The 17,629-nt window shown below is 38.0% G+C and overlaps 1 protein-coding gene across 1 annotated transcript; it reads right to left on the bottom strand.

Moving 5' to 3' along the window:
• Positions 1 to 152: 152 nt before the first annotated feature.
• LOC135649645 (rac-like GTP-binding protein 5) lies at positions 153 to 12,500 on the bottom strand. The gene is made up of 7 exons (XM_065168225.1): positions 12,026 to 12,500; positions 10,810 to 10,897; positions 10,580 to 10,689; positions 10,398 to 10,461; positions 830 to 894; positions 648 to 713; positions 153 to 555 (listed from the first exon to the last, which is right to left on the bottom strand). The coding sequence occupies exons 1-7, from the start codon at positions 12,122 to 12,124 to the stop codon at positions 457 to 459; spliced, it is 591 nt and encodes a 196-aa protein (XP_065024297.1). The 5' UTR covers positions 12,125 to 12,500; the 3' UTR covers positions 153 to 456.
• Between the last annotated feature and the right edge of the window lie 5,129 nt (positions 12,501 to 17,629).

Raw genomic sequence — 17,629 nt, 5'->3', positions numbered from 1 at the left:
TCAATAGAAAAGTAGAATTAGCAAATAAACCATATCATCCTGAACAAAATGACAAGGAAAGAACCAGGGAAAACTTGAGGATCAAGCCAAGCATTCCAGTTGTGACACCCAGATTCTGGTGATTTTGAAGAAAAATCCTCAAAGCAAGCAACTATTGCAAACTTAAAAAGCCATTTAAGTGAACAAATTGAAATACAATAAACTCAGTATACCATCTTAGTGCAATGAAAATAAATCCAAACAACAGTCCCTAACATTAATGTGAACTAGTCATCCGAAGAAGGAACATGCTTTGCCAGGTCAATTGCAGATCACCAAAGTCAAAAGGAGAAACAAACCATTTGACGCACTGATAATGCTGCTGCATTTGTTGGTTGTGTGCTGGTACCAAATTCCCTGAATTTGAACGAGTCGCTCGAATAAATCGCTGGCTACCACCTTTTGCATGCTAGATTATCACAATATGGAGCAACCTTTCTGTTGCTTTTTTTTCTTCTTCTGCTTGGGTGGCTGAAGCACGACCTTGATGGCCGCATCGAATACCGCCTTGACATTCTACATCACATCATTTTACATTGCGGCAGGAATCCATCAGAAAAATGGAAATGGATTAAAAACGATCAAGAGGAAAAATTAGGGGAACACACTTGCTGAGTCTTTGAACTGCACTCTATGTACGAAGCAGCACCTATTTGCTTCCGCAGCTCCTCCCCCTAGAACATTGTGAGAGCCACTTATTATTGTAAGAAATTCTGATTGAAAAAACACAAATAAGATGCATATTGACATAGGAACATGGTTAAGCTTTCTAACATGTCAACAAATTTACCTGAGCGGTACTTATGGGAACAGCACCTGGGTGATCTATAAAGAACTGCTGCTCATCCCGAAGATCTGCAAACAAATCCATTGCAGTTATTGTCACATGAGAAAACTGTGAAGCCATAAGACGGGCTGCAATGTAGCATTGTTAAACATAAAAAGTTATATACAATTAATTCCATAGAAGAAAGACAATGAATAAGCTTGAAGCAAAATATGTGAGACAACAATGTTGTAGAAAATATGTGCTCTATTGGAATTCCATCACCCAAATATTAGCTCTTTTGCACGAAGATCACCACTTGGCACTCTGAAGATGTAAATCATCATATATGTGACAACAAGAAACTAGTGTAGCATCCCTGTCGACATTAATATCTCCCCTGTGTTTTCATTGTCAGCAATTAAAAACAATAAAACATTCATTAAACCAGAGTTAAGAAAAAGAAGGGAACTTGTGCACACATAAGGAAGATTCCCTTGAATATGCTACATATTGCACAATATATATTAACCGAGAAAAAATGTGAGCATAACTAGGTCTATACATGCCTTTGAACTTTGTCAAGTTTTCATAGACATATTCAACTAAATCATCATACTTATTTCCTCAATTAACCCTAATTTTTCCAGTTCCACCCAACTCTTCTAAGTGTTACCAATTGCATCCATTTAGTGTGAATATCATGCGCCATCATCTTAGTGTCAAAACGTTCCTCAAAATAATCAAAAACTTTAGTGAGATACATAAATCAAATGACTCCGCTTCTGTGAACTGTGTATGAGAATTTCACCTCAAACTGTACATAGATGGACTGACGAAAATTACATAAATAATTGACTAGGGATCTTTTCTATGTAGTTCAATCAATCAAGCATTCCAGTCTGCAGAGTTATCCTTAGATAAACTCTTGAAAATCCTTTGGCTAGCCAAAGGATTTTCAAGGCAACTTAACCAAAATGCATGATATTCATTTTTCCATTTGATGTTCACTGCCTCATTGCCAAATATCATAAAAACGATTCTGCTTCATTCTAAACACGATCATCATCAAAGACCTGACATGCTCAAATATCATGTAGACATTATTTTGCTCAGATAGAACATATCTTATCATCAGTCACATAGCCAACCAATAAAGTGTCAACTATTTCAAAAAAAATGGAGAAAAAACACAGCTTTGACTCATCTATTGTTATAGATCTCTAACATTCGCCCAGGCTCCTTTGTTTGTTCAGTGAAGTGCCAACATAAATCTTTATTAGTATCCCTTGCTAACTGCTTTCCTCTATGACATTGTGATGTTTGATTCTAAACCAAAGATTACATTCCATATGAACACTATAATTTGGTTATACGAACTTCATGCAAGTAATTTCAGAAGCATCCTTCACAACCAACTTCATAAAGAAAGCTTCATAAAGAGGGACAATATACACCAATTCTTTACCTGACATTTAACTTGTTTGGGAAGCATATGGAGGGAAGGAAAAATCTAAACCTTAGACAACCAAAGGCTAATAAAATATTCAACTTTTCACCAAGTTCTGCAAACCTTAGTCTTATAATAACGAAAAGGATCAAGAACATAGAGGGCAATGAGAAAACAAAAAAATAGATCCAATAGGAAATGACGCTACAAGAGGGAAGAACTAAGTTCTTTTGATAAGATAAATGAAAAAAAGAGACAAAACTAGAAAAAACAAACAGATAGTAAAAAGTTATATAGATAAGCATGTGTTTCATTGCATGGAAACTTCAATGGGAAACTATTATACCACAAAACCTTCTTTTCCAATGTTTGACCAAAAAAAATCTGGAAACAAGAATTCAGATTTTTATTAAAATAGCCTTTCGTTTCACTCATTTTCTCTAGAGATTGAAAAGGTTTCTCTAAGACCCCCCCTGCTTATGTCTTTCCAACGGTTCTTCCTAACACAAAATAACTTCTTTTCCTGATCAGGACGATCTCAACACCATTCAACCAATTTGGCCGACCCCTATACAAGGGCACCTTGAAGACTCAAATCCCTGGTTGGCCAAGCAAAGCCCAAGTCTCAGCAGCCCACTTAACTCAATCCAAGTCCTAATATGACTCGGATTAGGAAGGCCCACACCCCAATAGAAGCAACCACCAAGTAAAGGGGGTGTGGCAACCCTACAAGGAAAGTACTAGTTATGCACACTTTACAAGGAAAGTCCTTAAACTCTAAGGACTTGGGTCATCCCTTACCCTATAAAACAAGGGATGTACCCCAATCTAAAGGCAATCAAACAAAGTCCCATCAAGAGCCCAACCAGCCCTAGCTATTCTAACCTCAAAAGAAAGAAGAAAGGAGAAGAGAAAAGAGAAGAGAGAAGGGAGGAACTCTGCAAGGTGCAACCAGTCCTTCCAGCCGTAGCCTTCTTCCATGAGTTATAACAGACAAAGCTTTACACCAAGCTCTGCCCAGGTGCAGTGAGAAGCACCCAACGCCTGATGCTTGTTGTCCAAACCTCAGGAGGTGCTTCCAACAACGAGAGAGGAGGAGACTGAAACCGGCAACGACAAGCAATTTGCCAAGAGCACTCAAGTGTTGTCCAAAGACAATCTGCATTCTATGCACCTATTAATCTCCTTATGTGCTTTTAATTCTATTGCCTCAAGTCTTGTAGTTAGCACTTTAGCTGTATAAGCAATAGAAGTTGATCTTTTTTCGATTTTATGCTTGAGCTTCTAGCAGTAGTTCTCTCTGCCAAAAGTTACATCCGAAAGATGATATCAAGTCGATGGATCATCGAACTGAACCCCATATAGATCAAGTGATATCATAGCAATGAACTCGTGGATGGTGACCATGAGACACAAATATGAAAGATTAAACCAAAAACTACAAGAGTTGGAGTTCACGATATACTCACCCGGAGGAAGAAACACCAACGGGATGGTGGCCAACAACCCAATAGCCTTGGTCAACCTTACTGCCCAGATGGCAATATTAGCCCAGTAGAAAGAGAGGGTCAAGCCAAACCAACCCTATAGCGAAAGATGACCAAGCAAAGAATGTCACTACAAAGGAGAGAGAGTCGTCTCCATCAGAGATGTGCAATCAGGAAGAAGATATTGTCAAACAAAATATCGCAGCAAGAACTCAACCATTTTGAGCTGAGGCACGCATAAACATACCCTCCTACGATGGCTCGATCAACACTGAGGTATTAGACTCATGGATTTATCAACTCGATACTTACTTTGATCTATATGATTACAACAGAGAGGATAGGATGATGCTTGTGCAACTCAAGTTGATTGGACAAGCTCTCGCATGGTAGAAAGCCTATCTTTGAACCAACGACGACGAAGACGTGTCATGGACACGATTCAAAAGGCTCATACAAGAATTTTATCCTATGGGGTATCTCAAAGAAAGATGGAGGAAGTGACACTACCTATGCGAAGGGACCATTATGTGCAAGAATGCACCGTCGATTTCGACAACAAGCGATAGCACTCAGTATCTCCCTTGACATTCACTCGATAGTGATGAAATACACCACCGGCCTCCATGCCCAAATCAACACAGAACTACGCCTCTTTAAAACTCACGACTTCACGACGACAAGTGTGATGGCAGTGACAATTGAGAAGAAGAATAGAACTTGTATTGAGAAGAATGGGAAGAAGGCTAAGGGAAGCACCCGAAAGCTAAGAACACCGAGAGCCATAAAGCCACATCTTCTTCCAAAAGAAACGATTTATTCTATGATCAATCAGAATCAGAATCACGAGAGAAGTGTTGGAAGGTCAAACTTAAACTCTTCCCGATTAAGTGGAAGAACAATTAGAATCAGTATACAGCAATCGCGACCAAGGAGATATCAAATCGAACTAGCACCGGCTTCACACTCGAATCCGAGTCTCTCGCTAATGGCTAGACCAAAGGATATAGACTCGAATCCGACTCTCAATCTAGAAGTTCGAGAAAAATGGTTCACTCTCAAGATACTAGTGTAACAGATGCAATCGTCGACACTGGAAGCCAAAAGAACCTTATCTCAGCAAGCTTGATGCAAAAGCTGGGACTCGAGACCACTCCTCTATAAAGTCATATCCTTTGGTGTGGATCCACAAATACGTCGAGATGAAAATAGATCACCAATGCAAATTCAAATTTGCGATCACCAACAAGTACAACGACAAGGTGACATACGAGGTGGTGCCCCTCAACATATGTCAAGTCATCTTCGGGAGTCCGTGCTTGTGGGACCAAGAAGCCATCTACTATCATCGGCCCCAACAATACATGTTCTGAAAGGACAAAAAGAAGTTCATCGTCAAGAAGGACAGAAGCAGATAACCAATCAACTTAGTATTGATCGCCCAAGCAAAGAGGATGGTGGACGCATGCCGAAAGTTTGTGCTCCTACTCAACCGGCCAATTACAGTAGTGACACAAACATTAGCCTTGACTTCGGCACACAAAACCACAAAAAACAAAGGCCTACAGTAGCCATAAGCAAGTATCCAAATCTTTTTGAAGAACACAGTTGGTCTTCCCCTACGATGCCTAGTGGAGCACGAAATCTAGCTTATTTTCGACCTTTGTTGTATCTTAGCATGTACCAGAGTTCGATCATGGAGAACGACGAAATCCAAAGAAAGTTGTTGAGCTAATCGAGAGTGGTGTCATTCAACCAAGCAATTCCCCTTGTGGCTCACCGATGGCTCACCGATGGTGATAGCGCCAAAGAAAGACAAAGGTTAGCACATGTGCGCCGACTATCGTGCCTTAAACAAGATCGCAATGAAGAATCAATAACCGTTGCCACGGATCAACGATTTGCAAGAGCAACTACAACCTACCATAGTCTCCTCAAGGCTAGATCTCAAATCAGGATATCAAGTTTGAATCCAAGAATATACCTGGTAAACAACATTCAAGACAACGAGTTGTTCGAGTAGTTGGTGATGCCTTTCGGCCTATGCAAAGCATCGACCACCTTCATGCGACTCATGGACGATGTGCTGTCATTATATCGGAGATTTCGTCATCGTCCACCTCGATGACATCATCTATAGCAAAAAGAACATGTTGAACACAAGCGACTCAAACAAGGTCTTGATGAAACACCAACTGCGACTCAACCTAAAGAAATACGAATTTGGTAAAAGAAAGCTCATCAACCTTGGCTTCATCATTGGTGGAGGAAGAATCTAGATCGACGATCGACTCAAACAAGGTCAAGGCAATCCGAGAGTGGCCAAAACCAAGGACGATCACAGAAATTTAAAGCTTTCTAGGAACACACCAATACCTAGTAAGTTCTCCAAAACTTCTCTACTCTTGCAACTCATTTACATTCCCTCACCAAGGCAAGGCAAAGATTCAAGTGGATGGAAAAGCATGATGATACGTTCTAGTGAGGCGCCCATGCTAACCTTACCAAGTCTGCAACGACCATTCCAGTTAGAGGTGGACACATTGAAATATGCAATAGGAGATGTTTTGATGCAAGATGGCCGACCCATGGCATACCACTCTAAGATATTCCTAGGATCTCAGAAGTCTTATCCCGCTTATGACAAAGAATTGCTCACGCCACACCAAACAATCAAACATTAGCGTGTGTATCTTTTGGGGAAGGAGACGATTGTCTACACCAACCATCGACCAGTTCAATACCTTTGAATGTAATCCAAATTGTAGCAAGCACGGCATACGAAGTGGATGTCATATCTGCAACAATTCAACTTAGTGATCAAGTACAAAAGGGTGGGCAAAACAAGGTAGCTGACATGTTCCATGATCCTCGATCGTGAGTCTTTACTTGTCAGTGCATATGTAGGACGAATCTAGTTTTCACGAAGACTATGCAAACATATACATTGAAGACCCAAAATTTAAAGACATCATGGAGAAAGTCAAATCAAGAATTGACATGAAATTCATTCTCCAAGGAGTGCTCTACAAGGGTGCTTAGCTTTGCATACCGCAGAAAGCAAATCACGTGAATTAGATCCAACAAGCACACTCATCAAAAGTCGTAAAACACTTGGTGTGAACAAGACTTTGATGAACCTACAATGACATGTTTACTAGTCTCGGATGCAGCAAGATGTGGCGTAGTTCGTGCGAGGATGTGTCCTTTGCAACACTTTAAAGTCGACCAATCGAAAATTAGAATTGTACACTCTATTGCCCGTTCCATCACAACCATAAAAAAGCGTATCTATGGACTTCTTGGGAAGTCTCCCTACGATGAGACAGTGACACAACTATCTCTTTGTGGTGGTCGATAAGTTATCGAAAATGGTGGTGCTCATGCCTAGCAAGAAGATAATCACTGGAGAAGGAATAGCCCAATTATTCTTCTAACACATGTGGACACACTTCAGCCTTCGGAGTTCCATTGTGTTCAACCGTAACAAGCATTTCTTGACCAACTTTTGGAATTCATTTATGGACACCAAACTGGAAAAGAGCACAGCCTTCCATCCACAAATCGACGGCTAAACCATAGTGAACCGCACTATGGCTCATCTCCTTCGAGAATACAACTTCGACACTCGAAGACATGGGATGAAAGCTTATCGTACCTTTAGTTTGCTTTCAATCGAGCGATGCACAATTCTAGTAACAAATCACCATTCGAGGTATGCTCGAGTTATTTATCGCAAAGTTCTTTCGATCTGCAATTTATAATCGATTCAGAATCAGTTACATCCAACAAAAAGCAATGCAACACAACAAGCCTAGAAATTTCTAGAGAACATCCACAAGGTGCATGAAGAGATTGTGAAGCAATTTCAACGAAGCCAACAAAAATACAAATGACACAATCGACACCGTGTCAAAGGACGATTCCATGAAGGAGACCTTTTTTTGCTACACTTTGGGAAAGAAAGACTCAAAAGAGAAGGAAAGAAGCTAAAGGCCATCTGATATGGACTGTTCAAAGTCTTGGAGCGGATTCAAAATAATGCATGCCAACTCGAGTTGCCACCTTATATGGAGATGTACTCTGTTGTGAACGTCGAGAACTTGAAATCGTTCGAGCATTTGATGTTAGATGATGAGATGAATGAGACGCTATCATCCATCGAAGACTTGGTGACCGACCAAGAGAAGCCACTTGAAAAAGACACTATCGTCGAGAAGTTCACTACCACCCGGCAAGGCATCAAAGTTGTCTTCCAAATTGGACGCAAGGAGTAAAAACCAAGTGCAACAAGATGATTCTCCAAAGAAGCTACCGAAGCTAAGTTTTCCAAACTTCAAAGCAAGATTCAATGGGACGTGAATCACCTAACTAGGGGAGTCATAATCAAAGACGATCTTAACACCATTCAACTAGTTTGGCCGACCCCTATCCAAGGGCCTCTTGAATACTCGAAGCCATGTTTGGTCAAGTAAAGCCCAAGTCCAAACAACCCACTTAGCTCAATCCAAATCCTAATAGGACTCGGATTAGGGAAGCCCTCACCGAAATAGGGGTAGCCACCAAACAAGGGGGTTTAGCAACCCTACAAGGAAAGTACTATCTATGCGTGCCCTTCAAAGAAAGTCATTAAACCCTAAGGACCTGAGGCACCCCTTACCCTATAAAACAAGGGGTGTGTCAACATCTAAACTCTAAAGGCAATCAAAATAGTCTCTAGCAAGAGCCCAACCAGCCTTAATTGTTCCAATATCAAAAGAGAGAAGAGAGGAGAAGAGAGAAGGAACTTTACGCGGTGCAGCCAATCCTTCTGGCCGTAGACTTCTTCCTCGAGTTCCAACAGTCGAAGCTTTGCATCAAGCTCTGCCCAATTGCTGTGAGAAGTCGCCAACGCTTGTTGCCTAATGACCAAACCTTAGGAAGAGGTTCCAGTAGTGAGAGAGGAGGAGACCGAAACCGACGATGAAATATAATCTACCGAGAGCACCCAAGTGTTGTTCAAAGACAACCTACACTCTACGTACCTATTAGTCTCTTTACACACTTTTAATTTCATCGCCTTAAATCTTATAGTTAGCACTCTTACGTTACAAACAATAGAGGTTGTTCTTTTTTCGATTTTACACTTGGTCATCTAACAATAGTTCTCTCCTCAGCCAAAACCTCCATCCGAAAGGTGGTATCGAGTCGACGGATCGTCAAACCCAAACCCCATACGAATCATTTCCTACACCTCAAACTCGGAAAAGGAAAAGGAAATTGATTTTCATTCCTATTTCCTATAAACCAAACTCCAACTAATTTTTTATGGAAAAAATTTACTGAAAAAAAGATTCTACCCTTTTCCTTGTATTCAAATAGGTCCAAACTGAAGAAACATATAATATCCGATCAGCCAAGAAAATATCATTAATCAAATTCCACCAGTACAAGACTTGTATTGTTAACCACTATAGATTTCATAATCCAAGATAAATTTATGTTTGAAAAAAATCATAATATAAGAAATCCTACATAAGGAGGCCTTTGCAACTCCCTAAATCCTAATCTGACAGTTGATATGACTCTAAAGGCACAAGAAAACTACCATAAAATTAATGACTAAAATACATTTGAAATTTTCTAAAAAATAAAAAAAAGATTTAGATAACTTGAACCTAAGCTCAAACTAACTTGATTATATCTAATTGAACTTGTCATGCTCATACACCACCATATTGCACATCCTTATTTTGGGAAAGACACCAAAATCACCTATAGAATTACATAAAAATGATCCTATTAGTATCACCAAGTTCTCAAATGCTAAATAAGAACACGTCATATACTTCCGACTTTGTAAGCCAACTTGATATACCTCCAACAGGAAACATTCATACACAATCAACTCTATGAAAAATAACTCAAATGACAGTTCTAAGATGCAAGAGAAGACGATATAAGAAGATGATAAAAGCTAAATGTGACCGGTCGTTCATAAAGAAATAATGCTCAGCGAATCATAGTAGCTCAACAGGGTGAAGATCAACAATGATTATACACTATTGTCAGTATCATCATCAGTGTAGGATGTGCAAGGATAAACATCAAAGCATTGCAATTTAATTCTGTAGCAACTTCACCGCAAGCATGTGTCAAAAAAACCTGGACAAACCACAATCCTCACAGATAACAAGAAAAGTAAACACAACAGATCCAAGTTTCAAAAAGTTACATGACTACTTTGGGTTGCATAGGTTAGGGTCGAGCTAGTGTTGAGTCAACATAAGTCTTGACCAGGTACAAAATCATGTTGAATAAATTTGGTCCTAATCTTAAAGGTCGCTGATATTTCCATAAGTCTGTAATCAGTCTTCTCAGAGTTGTAACAGAAATCAAACTATTGTATGTTCTTTGTCCACTAGCAATGGTTGCTCCAAGCCATCCTTACTTTCTCTCCATTCATTTTGCACTGAACATATAGTTGTCAAAGTTCTGTCTGGCTCATAACTACCAACCCTCAAAACAAAATTCAAAAGCAACTAATCTTGAATCTGATACTTGTACACAAAGCGGATAGGAGACTTCTAAGTCACCAAGTCAAATTCCACCATAACCATAACAAGAAAAATGAAAATAAGAAGTGAAACAAATTAAAATATCATAATAACATTACCAAGCTTTGTTCCAACAAGAATTATGGGCACACCAGGTGCATAGTGCCTTAGCTCAGGAATCCACTGAGAAATCAGAATAAAAAAAAAAGAGGAAAAAAAGGAATCAGCAAACCATGCACCTTTTTTGTAACAAGTTGGATACTTTTAAACAAAGATGTAAGAATGAGGCAAAATCCATCACCTTCTTGGCAACATTTTCATAGCTGGCTTTACTAATGAGAGAGAAAGCAAGCAAGAAAACATCTGCACCACGGTAGCTCAAAGGTCTTAATCTATTGTAATCCTCTTGGCCTGTTTAAAGAAAACATAATATTTTACTAGTGTGGAAACTAAAATATACAAGGAATGCAGGGATTAAAACAAAAAAGGAGAGAATCAACAGGCAAAAGAGAGAAATAAAATTCAATGTACCTGCAGTATCCCACAAACCTAAGTTAACTGTGTTACCATCCACCACTACATTTGCGCTGAAATTGTCAAAAACGGTAGGAACATAATCCTGTTCAGAAGATAAGGAATATAAGTATCTGCAATTGTAGGCCTCCATAAACTCTCGTCCCTCAAAATGTGGACTTAACAATGATAGTCTCCTCTAGGAATAAAAGCCTTGAGTTAAAAATCCTAATTCAGGACTTATAAGGCCATGATTTGCACATTCTCATCCCTCAAAGACAAAATTAACAATAAAAATTTATCAAGAAATGATCGTCTTGAATGAAAATCCTCTTTCAAAGAGGCAAAAGTCTAAAGTTATGGTCCATAAAGTGCAAACTAACAGTTAATAAAGATATTAAAAGATTGCCATTATAGAGACCACACTTCTGTCACCAGATAATGAAAAAGAAGGTGGATACGATGCTTAATTGGTCCATAAAGACAGTTACTAGAAGCATTAATGATTTTCCATTAAAAAGATAACATTTTTTCCCCACATGATGAAAAAGAAGGTGGATTGGATGCTTGAATGGAACAACTAAGTGAAATGGTGTTGCCACATATTTTGCAGCATGGCATACAATACAATGTTCGACAGAAACTAACGGATTCTTTGGGATTAGAGAAATCAACATAGCCCTCAAACATATGGACAGCTTTCCTCGTAAACCAATAAAATATCAAACTTTTCAAGAAAACAGAACCAGGAATCATTCTGGCGTCTCCAGATCTTCAAACTACTGCTATTTTCAACATCATTTCCAAAAAAAAAAAAGAAAGATTCAGAGGTTTCTTTATGCTATGCATAATAAAGACACATCCGTATAATTCACATACGTCAGTCCTGAAATACGTCCTAATTAGTTCAAGCGTACCATTTTCTATCACAAAGCCCCTTTTTCTAATCAGCAATCCACAAATTTGAATAGAATAATCCCACAATTCTTCGTATCGTCAAATTATACACCTGAGAACCCTAGGGATTTGAAATTTCCCTCAGAAGGAATTTTACTACGAACAAGAGGGGAACAACAAATAAAACCTTTTCAACAAAAATTCAACCTCGTCAAGAGCAGATTTTTTTTTTTTCCCCTACACCACGAGTGTCTTCCTCCCACAGGAAAATATCGAGAAGGTGACGGAAGCAAGAAAAGAACACAAAAAAAAAAAGATCGGAATTTTCAGCACGCACCGTGGGGAAAGTGTTGCTGGTGTAGGAGATAAGCATGCAAGTCTTGCCGACGGCACCGTCCCCCACCGTGACGCACTTTATAAACCTCGACGCGCTCATCTCCTCCGCCGATCTCCTCCACCCTTACCCACCACAACACAGAACTCAAGATAAAAAAAAAGGTAAAAAGAAAAAAGCCCCTCACTCTCTTCTCGGCCTCCAACTCGGCCGCCCGCTGCTTCTTCAGCTGCGCATCCGAGACAAACGTCCCGCAGCCAAATCAAAGACCTCCGCCATCGACGACACCGAGAAGGCAAAACAGAAAGGAGCGGCAGCCCTAACTCTCAGAGGAAGAGGAAGCAGATCTGCAAAAGAGATCTCCTTCTCTTTCGCGTTCTCTCCGAAAGAGAAAGAGGAGAAGGCCGGGAAATCGTGCGTTCAAAGCGGATTAGGGGAGAGAGAGGGCGGGGAGGGAGGGGGGGCGAGGCGGCCGGGAAATCGTCCGCTCGAAGCGGTCGCCCAGAGAGACCAACTCGTTTATACATTTATTTTTTTTCCTTTTTAGCCCTTTTTAATTATTAATCAATTCAATATATATGTATATATTCACATGTTATTTATATTTAAAATTCACATTAATAGTGTAAAAATATATATTTTTTGTTATTTAATTCATAAGCGTAAAATATATATATATATATATATATAGTGTTGATTTTACATATATTCTTTTTATTCATAAATCTATGAGCCCCTTCTCATTGTTTTAAAAAGCTATATGCTAATCTAATTGTTTGATCATTTTGAATTATTGATCCCCTATAAGCTTAGAATATTTACAAGAAAATGGTCCATACAAAGAGATCAAAACTCTATTTCAAATTAAAATAAAATTTGTAAGATGTTTAGCACCTTTAGAGGAACAGTATCGATGATATTAAGGTAGGAAAGGTGGGTTCCTTAATAAAAAAACACTCTCACATCACTCATGAGATGGATTATAAAAATAATATTTTTCTTTAAAACTAATCAAATGGACACTTACTAGCATCTACCGAAAAGCTCATTTGCCTTTTATAAGAAATCAAATGTAAAACATGGAACATAGAACACAAACATTTTTAGTCTTTGAAAAAGTTTTCCCTTTTCTTTTTAATTTCGAATTATCTAATAACCTTTGTTTTATCTTGAAAAGAGAGTACTGGAAGAACAAAATAGATCGATTCATTTCCATCAAGTCAATTTAACAACTAATAATATTTACATATATTAGTGTTATAATTTCTAAATCCTATTCTCTCATGTTTCTTTAATTATTTATGTATTTAGAGATTTTTTTTTTCCTACAATCATTATCTTGACATCTACACTCGATATCATGGCGTCTTGTCTATTCTTGCACTCCAATGAAGCCACGATGGCTATAGCATGAGTTGTCCTACGAGGCCATTTTGAGACCACATCTCGAAGCTCTAAATGTTGGTCACGGGAAGTAAAATAGATTGGATGTGATGTTAAATGTGATCACGTACTTTGTTGCCCAAGTCTCTTGTGACCACATAAGACCGTATAAAAGGAGAACGCTGGTTTAGGAAAGTGAGCTCTTCTCACAGGAACCATGCAACGTCTCTTTAATTCGTACTTCGTGTTATTGTTTTCTCATTTACATTAATTAGATCTTGCTATTACCGTGACTAATCTGTATTAATTAGCATGATGGATCGATGATTCGCCTACTCTTTTTGGATTTGATAATGTAAAAGGTAAGATGGAGTATGCTAGTTTTATTTGGACCTTAACGAGAGACTCAGACATCATTTTCGAAAACCTCAATCGAGAAGGTTAAATTCTCTCGAGTAACATTTATTTTATTAATTATAAACTTTGATTGCAATTTAAGGATGATGAGTATTAGCAAGAAGAGACGAAGTCATGACTATACCTAATAAAAAAAATTTTAGCGTAAGAACTTATAAAATAACAAAATTAATACTTAATATAGGGTGTGATTTTTTTTTTCGGGATCACATCTTTCTACACATCAATTTATTCATAATTTATAAATATTTTATTATAATTTATTTATTTGTTAAATAAGTTAAAAAATAAATATAGTGATGTTAACTCAATGAATCATCTAAGTGGCTCTACGTAGTGGTAGAGGAATGTCCATTCTCCGTTGGAATTCAATTTAGTGCTAGTAGGAGATTGTTCTGAAAATTAAAAATAAAGATAAATCAGTAACACTAAGTAGGAACCCCAAAAGTTAACTCAAAATAAAAACATGATAAAAATCAATAATCTCATTGATGTATATAAAATACCCGAAAGAGTACTCCCCCAACAACGGATGGAAGCAAACTCATATCGCTCTCCCAACAACGGATGGAGTGGTGTCCCTCACACGCTAAAGTGGGGATATGTTCTTCCCAACAGCAAATGAAGATACCATCCAACTGCCACATCCGACGACCTACTAATCCCCGAAGGGAATTACCCTACTTACCCTTAATAGGATAATAACACTATCTCATACTGGTCATGTCTACATCAGGATGAAATAATATACCAAAAATATCTCTTTTAAACATTATTCATGTCAAATACTATCAATAGCCTCAATTTACTTAAACCATAGTTCAATCGATCAGATTAAACTCGATTTAACTACAACCTAGTTGAACCGATCTCTAATCCTCATTTAACTGATCTGGAACTACCATATATTAGTATAATTTGGACTAAATTAGGTTCAAATTAGGTAAAACTGACTTGAATAAGTCAATCAATTCAGAATCTAAATCGATATAGACTAATTAAGTTTGGTTTAGTTCAATCAATATTTGAGCTCAAATCCAACAATAATATTGGGCTAGGCTAGGCCAGCTCATATACTAGTTTAGTGCATTGCACATGATTGTGCATGCCTCATATTAGGTTGGACCAACCTTAGCCCACGGATTGATCATATGCATTGCACATGACTGCCCATGTTGGGCTAGGCTGGGTTAGCCTACGGGCTAGGGCTTGACCCGCGAGTTGAGTCTAGCCTACAAGCTGGGCCTGGTCTATTGATTTAGCCTAGCTAGTGGGTTGTAACCTAACCAATGGATTAGGTATAGCTTGCGAGCTATTTTAACCATATTCATATCTAATTTCATCAATATCAAATTATAACAATATATATTGACCGACCATAATACATTAAAACATAAATTAAAGAATAAGATTGAAATATAAAATTCAATACAAGGAAATGATATTTGTAATTCAAAAAGAATTAAAAATCATACTTTCAATACATATAATGTATGGATAATTTCAACATAATCTAATCAAATAATAAAATTCTAAAGCTTAAAAGGGATCAAAAATTTTCAAATAATATATTAGAATCTAACAATAAAAAAAACATTTAAAGGATTAAAAAATATTTTTTGAACTACTTATAGTATATTTTAATCCAGATAAGATTAAAAGGTAAACGATAATACAATATAAGAAAATAATATTCTTAATCCAAATATGAAAAATCAGATATTATGTATTTAATACATAAAATATATATAATTTTAATATGTTTAAATCTAAAATAAAAACTTTTAAAGAGGATTGAATAATCCCTTAAAACTTTAGATAATATATTTTAATCCAACAATAAATATTTTGACATTAAAAGGATTGATAAATATTTTTAAACTACAAAAAATTTAACATTTAAGGAATTAAAATAAAAATAAAATAATTTTTTTTTTTTCAAAAAGGTAGGGAAACCTATCTCTCCTCAATATGATGTAACTCCTTGTTCCTCCCATTGTTGAGTTCGACTAGGTGAGGAATGAAGGAAAGAAATTTCTTCCCTTAAATAGGAGGATATGAGCCTCTATTAAAGAAAGTTCTCCTTAATTTTTATATTTATTTCATATAAATTATTTTTTATTTAATATACTAACAAATGTGATATCATCGTATTTGGAATGCTTAATAGTCATTTCCTAATTCCCAATGGCAAGTAAGGAAATAAAAGTTGATTCCTAAATTAAATATTTGATTTGATTACATTTCTCCCCTCCTAAAAAAAATTTGGTCCCCAAATTTAGCATACCTTAGTAGAATAAATGAGGATATTACTCTCGTATATCTACTAGTCATAGGTGCCCAGCAAGCCAATCACGTGAGTGATGGCACGTGTGACTTAATATAGAATCTTTTTGCTTATTATATTTTGGCATATATCACTTTATAACTATTGCATAAATACATACATATATTATGATGTCCTTGGATTTGTGCAATGGGAATTGGATCGTGATGAGATCACGATAGTGAGATTGATTCACATTTAAACACATATCCTAAATAATCCTGGTCATAGGTTACTCGAGAGGGATATCGTGATAACCGGACAAACTGGTGTGCTGTATACCCGTCCATATGATGGATGCAGCTGATCTCATAACTGCTTGTGTGGGGACACTAGGGATACAGTACAGGTGCTCATTGGAGAATGAGTTCACTGATTGATCCGCTTACGGAATGTTGGATGGTTGATGATGCCTTATTGTCAGACAGCGATTCCGTAGTCCTAGTGGTGTATCTGGTCCTTAGACTTGAGACACCAATGATGTCCTATATGAGTGCTCCACTCTTTGATACCAGACTTATAGGTTTGGTTGTCCCAGATCTAGTACAGTTGGTCATTGGGAGTGGTAGTCGACCTTACGAGGGCTATTGAGTGTCGATAGAGGATCATCCACTCTCGGCGTCATAAGAGGAATATCCCATGTGTTCTTACTCAGACAAATCCCTGGCCAGGGTCATTCGGGTTGAGAGAGAAAGAGTTCTCCGGGAGAATCCGATTAGAGCAAGACTCGAGAAGAAACCGTGTGGGTCTGACAACACCATGCTCGATATACGGTCTCTGGTATATTAGATGGATGAGGGACTATAGGTACACGGTAATTGAGGACAGACATGTCCAATGGATTGGATTCCCCTGTATTGTCTGGGGACTACGGTGTAGTGGCCTAGTACGTCCGTAGTCGATGAGTCGAGTGAATTATTACAGAGATAATAATTCACTAAGTTAGAAGGAGTTCTGACAGGTATGACTCACGGCCAGCTCGATATTGGACCTAGAGAGTCACACATATATGGTAGGCATTGCGATGAATAGAGGTTCGGATATGAGATATCCAACGGAGCCCTTGTCTTATTGGATGCAGATCCAATACCCACTAGGGGAGGACCCATTAGGGTTTGATAGGGGACCTCTATAAATAGGAGGGATTCAAAGCCCCATGGGCTAGAGAGCTTTTGTTTACCTTTTTCCTATTCTCCTCTCCATCTCCACCTCAGAGTAGGTCTGGAGTTTTTGAGGAGCGTCGTCGCAACCCTGCTATGTGGATCACCGCTAGAGAGGAGGACGCTTGACCTCCTTCACCCTCTCCTAAGGATATACAAGGAAACAGGGATATACGATCTCCCTAGGTAACACAATCTACTCTATATGTAGTTTCATGTTTCATGGATTTTTGCGTACCAATCTTCGCACGACGACGAACATCTCTTTGGGAATCGGGGATTTTGTTTTTCTTGTTCTTCCGCTGCGCATATGATGTCGCC

This window comes from Musa acuminata, chromosome BXJ3-9 (assembly GCF_036884655.1).
Source record: "Musa acuminata AAA Group cultivar baxijiao chromosome BXJ3-9, Cavendish_Baxijiao_AAA, whole genome shotgun sequence".
Taxonomy (NCBI): Eukaryota; Viridiplantae; Streptophyta; class Magnoliopsida; order Zingiberales; family Musaceae; genus Musa; species Musa acuminata.
The sequence above is the reverse complement of the archived record's forward strand: the minus strand, read 5'-3'. Positions and strand labels throughout refer to the sequence as shown.

Coding starts and splice junctions, on each gene's coding strand:
- LOC135649645 (XM_065168225.1), bottom strand. CDS start 12,124: ATGAGCGCGTCGAGGTTTATAAAGTGCGTCACGGTGGGGGACGGTGCC. Junction 10,690..10,809: donor AGGTTTGTGGGATACTGCAG/GTACATTGAATT, acceptor TTCTTTAAACAG/GCCAAGAGGATTACAATAGA. Junction 556..647: donor GCAGTTCAAAGACTCAGCAA/GTGTGTTCCCCT, acceptor GATGTGATGTAG/AATGTCAAGGCGGTATTCGA.